Here is a 17,031-nt window from a genome sequence, read left to right on the forward strand (position 1 = left end):
CTGTTCAGGACAGCTAGTACAATTTACCTGACAAGTTTGTTCGTCTTGTGGCTCCCCACACACCGATCAGATTTGATACGGGTAGGTGAAACTGTATACTGGGTAAAAGTCTCAATGACCTGTAGGGGTGCTATGGAGTCCCTCAGTCACACCTGGGGCCAAGCATCTATCCTTGAGTCGTGCTGGCCAGGATTGATGGGTGTACCAAATTTCATGAGTTTTTACCCACCTCAAAAATGGCCAAGTCTTGAAGAGGAGAAAATAATACTAATAACCCTCTGGCGCTCGGGCCCTGATAAACTCGTCAGCCCTGTGGTGGAAAACGCCCAAAGTGCCAACACGGATGGCGTCACCGTTACAAATTCTTTCTTGCACACTTTTTTTTTTTAATTCATTTATTTTTATTCCTTTAGCTCATGTCCCTTGTCTGTGGTACAGATCCCTGTGAATAAGCTATTGCTATAAAAATAACTCCCTCCTTAGAAGGAGCATGTTTAAAATAAATAAAACGGAGCTCTGACCAATCAGAATCCAGCGTTCTGCAGCACTGTGGTGTGAGTACGAGCTGACCGCCGTCTGTCTGCCCTCGGATACGGAGCAGCGATCAGCTCCACGCACACACACACACACACACACACACACACGCTGGTTCTGGAGCCCGGATTAAAAACACGGCGGCGGTCAGCCGATTGTCACCTAAGCAAATCCCTCTTTGGCCGGATCTCTGGGCGGCTGAGTTGGGATTTAGCTGCTGAATGTGGCAGGCTTTGCGTATCGCGACACGCCGTGTGAGGCAGGGTCATAATTACAGAGCTGGTCCTGAAAGCATTGCCAGAGAATTTTGCACTCCTACAGCATAATAAAGGATGCCCGGCTTTATTTCCGCAAGCCAGCAAACGTGCTGGGGACGACTGTTTCCTTTTGATGCTGACACCAGGATGCGTACCTGAACCTGAAGAGTCAGTGCAGAAGCGTACTCGCTCAGCAAACCCATTCCTTGATTTGTAGAAGTCTTTTAGCTTGCTTGGTTCCTATTCTGATCCATGAGTCTCGATGATGGCTTCTGGTTGGTTTGGCAGACATCGTTCTTTTGTAATGGATGTATTCAGTTCTTCATCCATGAGCAATGTATTTTAATTGCGGTATTGTGCATCAATGAAGCTGCTCAGTTTGAGTCCCAACAATCTTTGTACTTGTAGCTATAATCTGCATTAGTACCTTTTTTCGTTTTCCTCGAATATGTGATTTCACTTCCAACTGCGTCCAACGTACTTCACGCTTCCTCTTCTGTTCTTCTACCATGCTTGTCCCGTACGTTAACCTTGAACACACAGAGCGTTCTAATAGCTTCCGACGAGTCTACGTATTTATGGTTTTATCGGTTAGAACGTTGCGGAATTCAGGAAACGTTCCCATTGCTCGTTTGATACGATAACTGGTGAAGCACACTGCTTTGTTACAGATGACTTGGTTGGAGTATGGAAGTGGTTTGAATGTTCTCTGACTTTATCTCCAACAGTAATGAGGGAATCTTCTCTAGCAAGTTCGTTTGTTAAACACCTGCGTCTTGTCTGTGGTGGTGGGGGGTGAAATGAGCTCGTTAACCCGTAACAATGAGCGCCGTTGTATAAGAACACAAATTGTCCAATAATGTCATAAGGTGACTCATTCAACAGGTACATTATCGGTAGTCAGACATTATTGACTTTTTTTTTTTTTCTCTGCATATCACAGTTCCATGCCACTTCTGGCCACTAGATGGCAGCACATTACAGAAATCTTTTCCCTGTAGCTACCTAAGCTATAGGCTGTGGTGTAAAGTTGCAAACAACATTCACAATCGAAGAATAGTTTGGCTCCACAATGACCAATTCCAATTACGCCCTATTCGCTATTCACATTATTTCAATATTATATGACGTGAAATAGCCAAGAATGATATCTTTATAAAAAGATATGTCCAACAACTAAATAAGAAAGGAAACCATATTTTTAAAAAATACATTTATTTGCCAATCTTGAAAGTAGGGATGTCCCGATCAGGTTTTTTTGCCCTCCGATCCGATACCGATCATTTGATTTTGAGTATCTGCCGATACCGAGTCCCGATCCGATACTTCTTATAATCCATAAAAAATAAAGACGAGGAAAGAAACGGATCCAGGATGTTCCTCATTTTTTATTTAACACCTTATTTTAACATCCAACAACTCCGTTAGCAAACAGAGCACTTACGTGAGGCAGTTTGAACAATAAATAACAAATTAAAAAAATAACCTTAAAATACCTGGCAGGAATGTAAACAAAGAAAAAAAAAATAAAGTGCCACAGTGCCGGTAATTTGCTTTTAAGAACGCATCTCACAGTGGTGTACAGTAATTTCAATTAAGGAAATGAACGTTTTTCTTGATGAAAACAATTATTTCTACCCTTTCAGGTTTGAGCCCGTTTCTTTTGTCATCCAACGAAAAAAAAAATGATCTCATGCTTTGCTTTCCACTTTGAACTGCTTCCGTGTTCAACTTTGCCGGCAACAGGCAGCCAATAACCAATAGCGTCTCCGCTACAAAGTGATGTCATGCCGCACGCGTTGATGTTGCTGTGTTGAGACAAGAGGTCTGGTCTCACTCTGTGCCAACGCATAGCTATTGATGTGTTAAAAATGAGAATATATTATATAGATATATATCCGATCCCTGATCGGGAGGCAATGCCCGATTCCGATCGAGTCTGAAACCATGTGATCGGGCCCGATTTCCGATCACGTGATCGGATCGGGACATCCCTACTTGAAAGTACTGTTCTACAGAATGTTCTGTAAATAGATTTTGTACTTCAAACTCCATGACCAGCAAGAATTTTACTGACTGTGCAACTTAAGGACAAACAGGAAAGTGCACTTACTGTAACAAAACAGTGTAAATAGTTGGCTAACATAACGATAGCAGTTGAATAAATGGATGAGTGGATCTTTAGATCTTGCAATTACTGGTACAGTGGTGGGCAAAAGTTTACATACCCCAATAATGTTTCATTTCTTGCCTATTTCTAAGAGAAATTGAATATAATACACAAAAACCTTTATTTCACTTGTGGTGAAAACCATGAAAACAACAAAAACTACCTAAATGACCCTGATCAAAAGTTTACATACCCCTGTGAATTGGCCTGAAAACCTGTACACAATTTGACATAAACAGGACTGAATGGCAATTAAAGGCAACTACCTTCACCTGTGATCTGTTTTTCTTCTAATTAGTGGGTGAAAAGTCAGTAAATTGCTGGACTTTTGAGAGAACCTTTTATCCCTCATCCAGTGCTGCACGTCATCTTTGAGATTGAGCCATGGGAAAATCAACGGAATTGTCAAAGGACCCACGTGAAAAGGTAGTTGAACTTTATAAATCAGGGAAGGGATATAAGAAAATATCAAAGCAATTAAAAATGTCAGTCAGCACTGTTCAAACAATAATCAAGAAGTGGAAAGTCAGGGGCTCTGTAGACACCAAAGCCCGTTCAGGTAGACCAAGAAAAATTTCACCCACCACTGCTAGAAGAATTGTGCGTGATGTAAAGAAGAAGCCCCAAATAACATCTGGTGAACTTTGAGATTCTCTGAAACAAGTTGATGTGGATGTTTCAAAGAGTACAATTGGGAGACTCTTGAAGAAATGGGCTGCATGGGAGAGTTGCCAGAAGAAAGCCCCTTCTACGCAAATGCCACAAAGAAGCCCGTCTACGATATGCCAGACTGCACAGAGACACACCCCAAACCTTCTGGCAAAAAGTTGTGTGGAGTGATGAGACCAAAATTGAACTTTTTGGGCACAACACTAAACGCTACATCTGGCGAGGAATCAACAAGGCCTATGATGAAAAGTACACCATTCCCACAGTGAAACATGGTGGTGGATCTCTGATGTTTTGGGGATGTGTGAACTACAAAGGCACTGGAAATTTGGTAAGAGTTGATGGCAGGATGAATGCAGTCACTTATCAAAAAAATACTGGAGGAAAATCTACACGCCTCAGCCCGGAAGCTGCACATAGGACGAACTTGGACATTCCAGCACGACGATCCAAAACACAAGGCCAAATCAACTTGTCAGTGGCTACAACAGCATAAAGTGAAGGTCTTAGAGTGGCCATTTCAGTCTCCTGACCTCAACATTAGGGAGCCACTCTGGGGAGACCTCAAACGTGCAGTCCATGCAAGACAGCCCCAGACTTTACAGGAACTGGAGGCTTTTTGCCAAGAACTGACTGCACTGCCACTGCATTCTGCAATGGTGCTGTGAGTGCTTGGCTTCCAAGTTAACCTGCGTGTATCCCGCCCCCCCCAAAAAAAAAACCAGCCACTTGATGTTATAACTACTTTGGCTCAGCGTTGGTCATTTTTATGCCTCCGCCACTGTAAGGTGCAGGAGGCGTTGTTTTCGGGTTGTCCGTCCCGAAACCTTGTGAACGCGATATCTCAAAGGATAATGAAAGGAATTTCACCAAACTTTCACCATTTGTGCGCTTTGGAACAAACATGACCTGACTTGGATTTTGAGATCAAAAGGTCTAAGGTCAAGGTCACTGTGAGGTCAAATGTCCATCCCCAAATCACAACTTAAGGCGTGTAGTCTACTGGGCGGAGGCATCCCCATCAACACCGTTGGCATCGAGTTCTAGCTAGTTAAAAATACCCGCTTGTGAAGTTACAAGAAATAAGTTCCAGTTACTACCCAATATGACTGACTCTTTGGCCAAGATTCAATCAGTTAATCGTGTAACCGGAACAACTTACTCTCACCTTCATTTTGAGCTGTGTTAATCTTGGGGTGGGGGGGGAAATCAGCGAGACCATGTAAACCTGTAACGTACTTGTAGAGAACATAGTTGGAACCCGATCATTTTGGCATCTGCACAGCATAGATCAATGCAGAGTATAATGTTCAGATTATATATAGTGTTACGTGAGAGGTTATCAAAAAGCCCAACACCGAATTCAGTTATAGAAAAGTTTTAACGTTAATCAGAAGTGAAACATGTTCAAATAAAACCCCAACACGTTACACACAAAACCCTAGGCCTAGGTCACAAAACAAAAGGTTCCCTTTTCAAACCCCATCAAAATACATATTCGTAACATAAAATATAAAGGACACAGAATTTATCTCATGGTCCCTTTGTGCCTCGCGTTAGGCAAGCGCCGGTCAGCAGGTCCCATTGCCCCGACCGTCGAACTGTTCAGTCTTTAAATGTCCTCCGAAGTAGCAGTGGTGTTTCCAGAGGCATCCGTGAAGGGAAAAGTCCGAAAAGCATAATCCAACGTGAGGGGGAAAATATCCAAAAAAAAAGGGTCTCCGAAGCGAGGGCACCGAGAGCTGTCCAGCTGTGTCGAGCGCATCAGAGTGTGTGCTGCCGCAACGTCTCGGCCTGAAGTTGTTCACGTGAACTTTTAATTGACATCAGCCAGGCACTGCGTGGCACCTGCAGCTCGCTGGAATGTCTCCCTCATGAACTTTATCCAAGAGCAAAATCGAGTGGGGTGTAACAATGATTCAGTAATGTCCATCTTGCACAAGTAATCATTGAATAACAGAAAATAACCCCAATAAAATATAGAAATGCTCTTAACATCCAAACCCAGGATATTTACATATTGCAATGGAAATAACTGAATAAATAATAAAAATGGAAAAAAACCACTTGTACATCACAATAGTTACATCAAGATAAACAACTCCACATTCAGGAGCGACCATGAAACGGCAGTAGTACGAAGAATCTAAGTCTTCAGATTAAGTTGGACAGAACTTTTAAGATCATTATACTGACTGGCTTTCTTTTGCTTGATTTGTATTGCTGGGCAATGTATGTACCAGGCTTGTAGTACTAGAGTCCAGGACTCATGACTCAGACTCAAGTTTTTTCTTTCTTGTGCATGTCGCAGTGTGTCGTACCTGTGCATCAGATAGACTCGGGGGCGCACCGGGCAGTGTGCGCCAAGCGGACTCTTGTACGCGCGCCGGAAACGACTCGCACCTGCACAGGATTTAAGGCACAGTTGGTGCACAGATGTGAGAAAACACTTGCTTTGCAAAGTATTGAGTTGCGTTCTTGACGCTTGGTTTCCTGATCCCTGATTTCCTGTTTCTCGTCTTTGATTCTGCCAAGTCTATGATAGCCTGTTTGTTCCTCGCTCGACCTATCGCCCGTTTTTACAATTTTGCCTGCCGTTCTGGATTGTTTACCGTCTTCACTTGTATTAATAAAAACGCACCACCTGCACTTGCATCCGTCTCCCAACCATCTCTGACAGAATACTTTGCACTCCCTGATGGAGAAGCGCGTTCATACGCCATGTTCAGGAGCAAACTAATGTTAATGGAGCGAAAAGAGCCACCGTCACATGGTGCGGTTGGAGTCTTAACTCGCATTCGTTTTATTTATTTATGACTTGGGCTTGACTCGGACTTGAACACTGGGGACTCGGACTTGAGGTTTAGTGACTCGACTCCAACACCGGTATGCATGTTGGGCAATGCCAGTCTGTACCCGTGTTGCGAATGACGCCAGAAGTTCCCAGCACGCAATGTATGTGGGGATTTGTGAAAAGCAAGAATGGTGTTTTCTGTACAGAGATGTTTAACATCAATGGAAGGCGTCTCCAATGTCGGCACCACTATTTCTAGCTGCTATAGTGCAAGCGAGAACAGGAATTAACTGGTTTCTTTGGTGCATCTTATCTCTAAACATAACTTTTAAACTGTTAAGCACATTTGTCATTTCTCAAAAAAGAAAACTCATTAGTGTTTGCTGTCGTCATAAACAGTGATTCCCAACCACTGTGCCGCGGCACATTAGTGTGCCGTGAGAGATCAGGTGTACCGTGGGAAATTATCCAATTTCACTTAATTGTTCCGAAAATTTATTTATATACTGCAAATAATTTGTCTTCGTTTGTATAGTGACAGGCAGAACAATTACTCTTCCACTAGATGGCAGCAGGTAGCTAATTAACCTGTGTATGTACCTGTTGCCATTCAAACAATAGAGTTAGTAATGCTTTGGGGTGATGGATAAATATTTGAAAAGAAAAGGTACACAATCCAAACTGGGTCCTGGAGAAAATTCTGACCCAGATGAAGGCTCTAGTATAAGTAGAGGTCAGAAGAAAGCAAAAAAGGTGATTTTTCCACAACCTATCTATGCGAGCTGGGCTTTTCAAGCATGACTGCTATAAAAACTAAAGGAGAGACTCTCAGAGCTGTTGAAGATCTTTGTGTGTGTCTTTCTTCAATTCCTGCGAGTATATCAGCTTTGTGTTCAACTAAACAGGCCCAGGTTTCACACCGAGTAAGTAAATTGTGAGTAAATTGAGACTAGATCATATTTCATTATATATATATATATACTTTTTGTGACATTTTTGTTTGGTGTGCTGTGGGATTTTTTCGAATGAAAAATGTGCCATGGCTCAAGAAAGGTTGGAAAACACTGGTCTAAGAGGAATAAAACACTCCTACATGCTGGAGTAGGAAAATCAACCCCTGCTTCGAACACCCCTTCATCATTGATCTGTCTTCCTAGAACAGCATGTCCGCCATGGGAAGTCAGGCAGTGCATTTCAGACCCTGGGGGCTTAAAGTTCATTACGATGTGGTAATTTGCCTGAATACGTGCACTCGGGTTTGATTTTTATTTTAATTTGAGTAATCGAGTTACTGCGCTTTAGGGACCAAATGTATCTGGATCGTTTCTCTCGTGTTTTAAACTGGCCGCGAAATAACGAGCATAATGTCCACACAGGTGTCGTTTGCCTTCATTAGAAATGCTGATCGGCATTTTTGTTCAGTTACATCATCGCTGAAAACCCGAGTCGTAGTTTTATCTGCAGCACGTTTCAGTTGTCTGAGCTGCTTTGTTGTGTATTGTAGACTTCATTATTAACAATGTTCCAGCTGTTCATTAGCTCCACATGTTGGCAGTCTCTGAGCTTGCTGTGCTGCAGGGAAGCCTGCAAATCCTCCACGGTGCCTTTATAGAAAGACTGGAGGAAGGAACTTTCACATCTGGTGAGAGATGATCAACAGGTGGGATGATGTTAACGAGCGCATTCGTGTTCCTTTTATTAAAAAAAAAAAAACCCAAGTCCAAGACAGGCTGCTGTTAACAAGTTTAGTTTGGAGTTGAAGTGCTTTAATGCGGTGAAGTCGGACTACGGAACGGAGTTGAACTTTCTACTTCATTTAACACCTCCGATTCAGCTCTTCAGGGGGTGGAGTCCTGCAGGGAGAGGAATTCAACAACCCTGGACCTAATCAACAGGAAGTTCTTTCTCTGGTTGGTGGATGACTGAAGGGGAGAAAAAAAAATCCCTCCAAACCACCGGTCTCGGTTATATCGACATGCTGCTGAACTGATCATCCAGATGTTCATGTATAATCAAGGACATCTGTGCTAGTGATTGACCTACTTTTTTTTTTTTTTCCCCTCCCCCCATCAGAGGCTCCAACTCTCCTGCTTTAGGGAACATTTAGAAAATCCTCCTGCTGACAACACAACAAAAATCTCCCGCCTGCCCTTACGACACATGATTAAATATATAACTTGATACATTTATGTTGACGACAAATTACTAGTTGACTTTCCGCTTTTCGTGTGTCTGACATTGTACGGGTGGACTCAAGCGTGTACCCCGTGGTATACGCCGATTCCCCGATCGGCGTAACGGGGGGGATTGGAGTGAATGCCAGAGGCATACGTGTGCAGATCAAGCACACATATGAATCGAGTGGAATTTGGTACGCCACGGGGTACACACTTGAGCCCACCCAATGTCTTAGCAGTTACCGATAAAGCATACAGGTGGCGCTATTACTGATGTGCGTGAGAGAACGACAAAACCCGTGACACTTGACCTTTTTGTGTCTGCATTTATCGCCTGCTCGGCTTTAACTTTGTTCTCTTGAATGAAAGAATGAAACGAAGTTCCGTTGGTGGAAATGGCGAAAGCCAAACTACGAAGAAAAAATATCAGAAAATCACCAAGATCAAGTTCAGATTGCCCGTCGCGATGGCCACCAGGGACGAATGGCGGACTATTTTGGACAGCAGCAACACGACCCTATATCTGACAAGGTTGGATCACCAGACTAGACGTTGGATTCTAACCAACTCGTCTGACTTTTACTAACTTAGAATATTATGAGGAGAGCATTATCATCAGAGGGTCTACCACTGGCAACTTATAATGGTCATTATTGACATTTGACTTTAGGCATATTAAAGTTTGGTCTACTGGATTTATCTAGATCTGTTACTATTAAGATTTAATTGACATGAAATGTGGTGAATCATTCGTATATAAAAATAAAAAAACCTCTCCTTCACGCTTACGGCGCTCAAACTTGTCTCCCTCTGAGCTACTCGCAGAGAGAGAGAGAGAGAATCTCCTTCTTCGCAACTTCCCCAAGTTGGAGCCTCTGCCCCAGGCTCACTGTGTTTGCTGTCTGAGTCCTTTTTGTTTGTGGTAGAAAATAATCCAAATATTTTAATTTAAATGCAAGATTAAACCCATTTCAGAATGTTTGTACTAGATCTGATGCCAAGAATGGATATTGGGGCGTGGCGCAAAGAAAATATTAGAGAACCTAGTTTCCTGGAACAAACCAGAAAGCTAGGAATTGGGTTTGGAGAAAGTAAAATTCATTTTAGAGCTGGAAGTGGGTGTCTGTGGGGTGTTTTCCTTTCTTAAATCAGGACACTCTGGATTGTCTTGTTACTTTCTGGAGGAGTTTAATTGAAGTGCTTCAGTGAAAAAGAAAACAAAGGTCTACAAGCTTGAAACTGTGCAGTTATTTCCTTTCGGCGGGGCTTTCTCCACCCTGATTTTCTCCCTTATTTGGGCTTGCCTGCTGCTCGTGCAGCATAACGCACTCTGAGGAAAGCGCTATCCGCCGCCCTCTGCATACACGAACCTACAGATGCCTGCGGTTTGACTAGTGTCGCTTTGATTGACAAAGTGAGAGCCCCTCCCACCCAGAGAGCACAGCCGGTTTTTCTCACGTTCTCTGGATGATGGGGTGAACGCGCCACTCAGGAGTCTGAAATTGTCTCCTGCTATAGACCCTTTGCACCGACATCACGTTTACGTCAGTAACCACCGCTGTCCTTGTCTCTTTATATACTGAAAACGAATGATGTTGATGTCCGACCTCTCTTATCTGAAAATAAAAGCTCCATTACCGGATTATGTGGATAATCTTGTTCAGAAAGAAGAAAAGGATAGATGTATACAGAAAGTAGTTTTGGTGGTTAGGTTGGGTGCGGTTAAGGTTGGATTAAGCCTTGCTTACAATAAAGACGTCATGCGCAAGGGGTCTGTTTTGCTAATTGTGGAGATTTAGCATCTCTCGAAGCTATCTGCCAACAGGACATGGTTTAGGCTTGAACTCGGGTTGTGTAGAAATAAGACTCTTATATTCATAATGAGGGACTATAACCTTTTTCTTTAAGAAGGGTTTTTTTGTGCAAACGAAGGACTTCCTTGTACAAGGAAGCTTGTGCATATGACTCTCAACTTCAGTTGCATGTTATTTGTTTTAACATTGTATGGTTCTAATTGCTGCACTATCTCATGCGGCTGTGTGTTTTAACCACAATGTTGTGACGCCATCCACTTTACTGGATTTCCTGATCTTCAGTGTTGAGCTCTGATTGGTGTAAAATGGAGACCCTGGCGTATTTAGAGCCGTGTGTAATCACTGTGTGTGTGTGTTTTGTGTTCAGGAGAGTCCATGCGTCAAGCCTCGGGTGAGTTTGCTGAAGACCCCTGCTCCTCGGTGAAGAGAGGGAACATGGTGCGAGCGGCTCGCGCTCTTCTCTCAGCCGTCACACACCTGCTGGTGCTGGCCGACATGTCCGACGTCTACCTGCTCCTTCTGCAGCTCAAACTGGTGACGTGTTCACACTTATCCTTTTTCATTAAGTCAAAACTGGTGCATTGTTGTCATCAAGATGAAAATATAGCCAACCCTCTTGACTTGGACTTTTTTTAATTTATGACTTTAAAGCAGATGTGCAGAACCACAGCCTCACTGTGTTTTTTATAAACGCCTTCAGACCTCAAGAACGGCCCAGGAATAGTTTTAAGCGTTAACAATAAATCTACTATAGTAATTTTTATGATTAAAGTGAGTTATATAGGTAGCGGTCTGAGTGAACGACTTTGACGTCCGTAACGTCACCGCAGGAAGTCTATCGATCTCACGGCCATTTCCGCTAGACTAAAACACAGAGCTGGCTGCAACTCCGACCCTCCATTTTGAGCTAATTTATGGGTTGTTTTATAATCAGGGTCCGCAAGCTAAAAATCCCATTCAACACTTATCTTCAATATCAAAAGGCTTGACTAAATAAACTTGGTCGTTTATTGTAGCCCTGTGATAGCTCTATTTACCATGCAAAAAAAAAGTGATAACGTTATTTTTGGTGAATGTATGGCAATATGTGTCATATTTAGCAAAATTACTCGTGTCATTTAGAAAAAGTGCTTTTTTTGACCACAGGTAGCTCCAAAAGGGATGCACTTAAATCATTCTTTATACCATAAAACACATTTGGTTCCGTATCATTGGAAACATAGTTAAGTTTTAATGTTGAATGCCAGTAAGTTTTCAGACTATTTTGATCAAATTAGTATGGAATTGTGTCAAAAAAAAAAAGTCCTCTCCGAGACAGCTAATTTTTCAATATAAAATAACATATCTAAAATGATTTTCATCCTAAAATGTGGTCAAGATATTAGGACATAAATATTAGAGACAACTAACACAAAGCTTACAGCCTTATATTTAAAAGCACTGTGGAAGTAGTGGATTCTGAATTGTCAAAAAATGTCCTCTCCGAGAATCACTTCATTTGTTTCTCCCATCTTGTAGCAGATTACACAAAACTACCATACACACGCGTCAAAAAATTACCTGAAATCTGTTCTTTAACTTGTCCTTCACTTAAAAACTGGTACAAGTTTGAATCAATTTGAATTTTGGACCCCTGTGAGACAAACTTTGTACCCTGATTGTAAAACAACCCTTATCGGCATGCCACGCAGATGTGTTGCTGGCGGTGCAGCAACACGACAGAAGGTGGATTTACGTTGCATTCACGGCGCAAGAATGTTCAAACTGCAAAGATTTGGACGCGTTTTGCGAGAAGTTCACGGGCACATTGGGCGGCTATGAAGTGGTCTCTGCTCTGCTCTGCACGTTTTACTGAAGACTCGTACGAGACCTCTGATCTGTTGAGGAGCGTTGGCTATAAGCCCGGATTGAAAGAGGGTGCAGTACCGACAAATAAAACTAGAAGAAAAGGAAAGCAAGTTCTGTTGCACCAGTTCTCCCAGAGCATGAGCCGAGGGTTGTTGCTAAAACCCGGGACGGATCAGGAGGTATTATCACTTGGGCAGTGACCTCCCTGCGGTTGTTGCTAAAATCGGTGACGTCCCGTCCTGGGTTTTAGTAACCGCCTGAGCTGAGCAGTAATGGCGGAGTACACCGTATGGAGAAGTGAGCGAACGAACAACTGAGTCAGATTGTTTCAAAACGATCGGCCTTCAAGAAGCGAGAACGCAGACGGGTAAGCTGCGACTCTCATTTGGATATAAAACACCACGTTGTTTCCCTGCGTTTAGATTAATCCATGGAACTTGTGTTGTGTGTGTAAGTTACCGGTATGAGATTATTTAATTTGCTTCAGAATGTGATCGTCTCAGTTCATCTGATTATTTAATGAGCCTTTTACGTTTGATCAGTGAAAATGCATGCATGTACATGTCTGTTGCATAAGTTAACACACCCATCCTGTTTTAATGAGCGTCAACCCACAATCAGTGAAATTAAATCAGTCTTAGTAGAGCGAGTCGGTAATGGGATTTCTTACTGCCACCGTAAATTTTTATTTATATGACTTTGGTCTGTAGCTGTAAAAGGCCTCGGCTTTAAAACCGGTTACCGCAGTGACGTCACGCGCTTAGGGCTGGCTGGATCAGCGGGGCAGCTCCAATGACAACTCTGCGGCCATTTACGCAGCATACAACAGTCAAGGATGGAGATGCTATCCACTTAAATTTATTTACAAATAAAGGCTCTGCATAATTTGCTTTAACCCAACATGACACGGCACGTGTTCGTTTTGTGAATTCACATTTCTGTCTTTGGTCATGTTAACATGTTGTAGCTTTTGTGACGTTGCATAGTTACTATAGCTACTATATTTAAAAAAAAAAAAAAGAGAGAATTTTACCCAGTAGCCAAAGAGGAAAAACTAGCGAGCGTCTTATTGATGATTGACACTGCCAGAGCTGTATCAGAACATTACCATGCTGCTTTGTGGGGGTGGGTAAGAGTGTTTTTAAAAAAAAAAAACAAATTGAAAATCACAATGGATGGTGGGTTTTTTTTTTTTTTTTGGGTCCATTCAGTTGTTTCATTTTGTAACGTTCTACCAGGTGTTTATTCTACAGGTTCTACACGCTAGTCAGTAAATCCAGTCGGTTGCTTCAGAGGCATTAGGTTTTGTAAGTGTTGTCGCGATAATACAACAACGCATTGACACAATGTGCTTTTAATACTAAAAAAAAAAAAAATGCCTTTTTTAAAATTAAAATTCTATCTTATTTTATTTCAAGCCATTTTGTCGCTGCTATAGCAAGTTGAGTGTTTGAAATGCGCTCTGTAATATCAGTCCAGATGTCAAAGCAACGGCCGTAAACGAGATTCGTTGAGGCCTGTGCGAGACATCGTAGGACGGAAGTAAAAACGTACAGCGGAAATCAAAGCGACCAACATCTGCCAACGTTGCCAAAAGACGCGCGCGCCCTCTTTCGAATGCTGACGTAATCAAGCCGGGAGTTGTTTGTTTTGATAGCAATCAGGAAAGGTTGAAAAAAGTAGGCAGTAATCGTCATTTAGGGCCCGTTTACACGAGGACGCTGTCGGGTAAAAACGACTAAATATTTTATCAGAAGTGCCTTTCGTCTACACGGGGACGGCGTTTCCGAGGCTGAAAAACGGATAAAATTGAAAACGCCTTCCAGAGTGGATAAGTTAAAAACAGCCCCCGTTGCATATCCGTCTAAACTACCCAATACGCCAAACTCTGCTCGGATCTGCTCACGTCGGCTACGCGTTTACGTCATACATATGTCATATACTGCACATGCCAGCCCGGGAAGTAAGAAAGTAAGTAAAAAAGTAAGAGCATGTCTGATTACATCGATCCAACGGACCTTCAAGCTGCTCTGTGTTTTAATGCAGTAGGTGTGTTTTCCTGCTCACCCGCCCGGCTGGAGCTCCTCAGTTTGGTCTCGCCAAGTTACACACACACGCACGCGTGCCGCCTATTCAAGCCGCTCGTGAAACCATAAACCCGAGACTGAAAACAAAACTAGCAGCCGAACGGGTTTATTTTGCTGAGATGGACACTGCCTTTTCTCTTCACCGAAACAAGAGTGAGTGTTACTTAAAGGCAGATTAAAAGAGTTTCGGTTTGCTCCTGCTCCTCCCTCGAGCACTACAGTACCTCAGCCGGACCGGTGTTCTGTAAAGTTATCCTAGCAAGTTCTCATACAGACCGTTTTATTATTTAAAACAAGTCATTACAAATTATTTGACTCGGCCAAAGACTCGACCAATACGCACAAAACACAAAAATCGTCAAATGCGTGAAATTCTCACCGATTTTCTATCAGCCCAGCAGATCGGTGGGACAAAACTACTGTTGAATTTTCCTACCCTCCTGGATTTCGCGCATGTGTAGTAGGCTTGGTAGGATAACTTGACAGAACAGCGGCGCAGATGTGCAGATCAGACAAGACGGAAGATGTTGCGCATGCGTGCAGACATAGCGGAGACATTTATGCGTCACCGTATAGACGCAGATTTCCTCCTTGAAAGCGGTCGTGTAGACGCGGAAAAAAGTGAGAACGAAAACGGGCTTTTGCGTTTTTGTTTTATACTGTCTCCGTGTAAAGTGGGCCTTAAACTCGTTTTTGTGCAACGTTTCGTTTGGAAAACAGTTTTCAAAATGGTAGCGCTGATATTTGGCGTTTCAAAGTCTCGCACAAGCCTCGTGAAGATCGCACGGATAAGCGACGCCCGCCGTTGACCAAACGAACTAAATTCAACATGGCTAAAAACCGAATAGGCCGATTTAAGTAGAATATTTTAATTGCGGTTAGTTGCCAATACGAGTCCCGATATAAGGTTAGTAAAACCGAAAAACATGTTAATTAAGAAATAAAGCAAGTTTAAAAATGACTTCAGTTCTCCTTTAAGTATTTTTAAAAGCAGATACTTTAGTACTTAAGTAAAAAATTGACTGGACAGCTTTCACTTGTATTGGAGTAACATTTGACCAGTGGGATCTGTACTTTGACTTGCAGTGCTGAGCGTAAATGAGTGCACCCCCTTTGAAAAGTAACCTTTTAAACAATATTTCAATGAACACAATTTCCAAAATGTTGAAAAGACAAAGTTTAATATAACATCTGTTTAACTTGTGTGAAAGTAAGGTTAATGATATAACTTGGATTACACATTTTTCAGTTTTACTCAAATTAGGGTGGTGCAAAAATGAGTACACCCCACAACATCTAGTACTTTGTATGGCCTCCATGATTTTTAATGACAGCACCAAGTCTTCTAGGCATGGAATGAACAAGTTGGCGACATTTTGCAACATCAATCTTGTTCCATTCTTCAACAACGACCTCTTTTAGTGACTGGATGCTGGATGGAGAGTGATGCTCAACTTGTCTCTTCAGAATTCCCCAAAGAAAATAATTTCTTTACACCACAAAGGTGAAGGCTACAAGAAGATCAGCAAAGCTTTACTTATCAGTCAGAATGCTGTAGGAAAAGTGGTATAAAAATTTAAGAAAGATGGAACTGCAACCATCTCACAGAGACGTCCAGGTCGTCCACGGAAGTTAACACCTCGACAGGAGCGTCTTCTGATGAGAAGAGTTGAAGAAAATCGGCATGCAAGTTCACTGCAGTTATCTAAAGAAGTAGAAAGCCAAACTGGGGTGACTATTTCCCGTGACACAATACGGCGTACACTGCAGAGGAATGGCATGCATGGATGCCGTCCATGAAAGAAGCCTCTCCTAAAGCCCAGGCACAAAAAAGCCCGCCTAGAGTTTGCCAGGGCCCATGCTGACAAAGATGAAGACTACTGGGACTCTATACTCTGGAGTGATGAGACCAAGATAAATGTTTTTGGAACTGATGGCTTTAAAACTGTATGGCATCACAAAGGTGAGAAATGCCTGGTGCCTACAGTGAAACATGGTGGTGGCAGTGTCCTTATGTGGGGCTGCATGAGTGCTGCTGGTGTCGGGGAGCTGCATTTCATTGATGGCATCATGAACTCACAGATGTATTGCTCTATACTGAAAGAGAGGATGCTACCATCACTCCGTGCACTTTTCCAACATGACTAAACACACATCCAACACTACGTTCAGACTGCAACCTGAAACGACCCATATCCGATTTGTTATGAAATCCGATTTTTTTGTTAGGCCGTTCACATTACCAATTATGAGACTTGTATGCGATCTCCAATATGAACGGAAAACGACCCAAAAGTGTCCCACATGCGCAAATTGACATGTAATAAGCACATCTACGTAATACATAAACAAAAAAAGCGCATTCTTCATGTTTAATGATTTCTTTTTTGTTTGTTTGTTTAATTATCTGGTTAAAGTGTGAGGTCTCGTGTGCGTTTTTGTTTCTGAACTGAAATGAAAACGTGTAGCCTGGTAACGAGGGTTGACTCCTAAACGTCTTTGTAATTTCTATATAAGTGCACTACATGTTACTAGGAAGTAATGGATTTTTAAACTCTATATAGTGCACTCGAGCTTCAGTAGGCAGTCATTTGGGATACGGCCGCTGTATTACCAAACTCTTAATTCAGGCTTAATAATTTGCACATATTTATTTTGTCATATTAATAAACTTTTTCTAC

At 42.4% G+C, this 17,031-nt stretch overlaps 1 protein-coding gene across 1 annotated transcript in view; it reads left to right on the forward strand.

The window, feature by feature from the left end:
- Positions 1–17,031, forward strand: part of ctnna1 (catenin (cadherin-associated protein), alpha 1) — a 353,364-nt gene that overhangs the window by 70,916 nt on the left and 265,417 nt on the right. Inside the window, exon 4 of the mRNA XM_060915358.1 lies at positions 10,783–10,949. Within this exon, the coding sequence (XP_060771341.1) occupies positions 10,783–10,949 (167 nt within the window). The remainder of the gene's footprint in view (positions 1–10,782; positions 10,950–17,031) is intronic.

Source organism: Neoarius graeffei, chromosome 2, assembly GCF_027579695.1.
Source record: "Neoarius graeffei isolate fNeoGra1 chromosome 2, fNeoGra1.pri, whole genome shotgun sequence".
In the NCBI taxonomy this organism is placed as follows: Eukaryota; Metazoa; Chordata; class Actinopteri; order Siluriformes; family Ariidae; genus Neoarius; species Neoarius graeffei.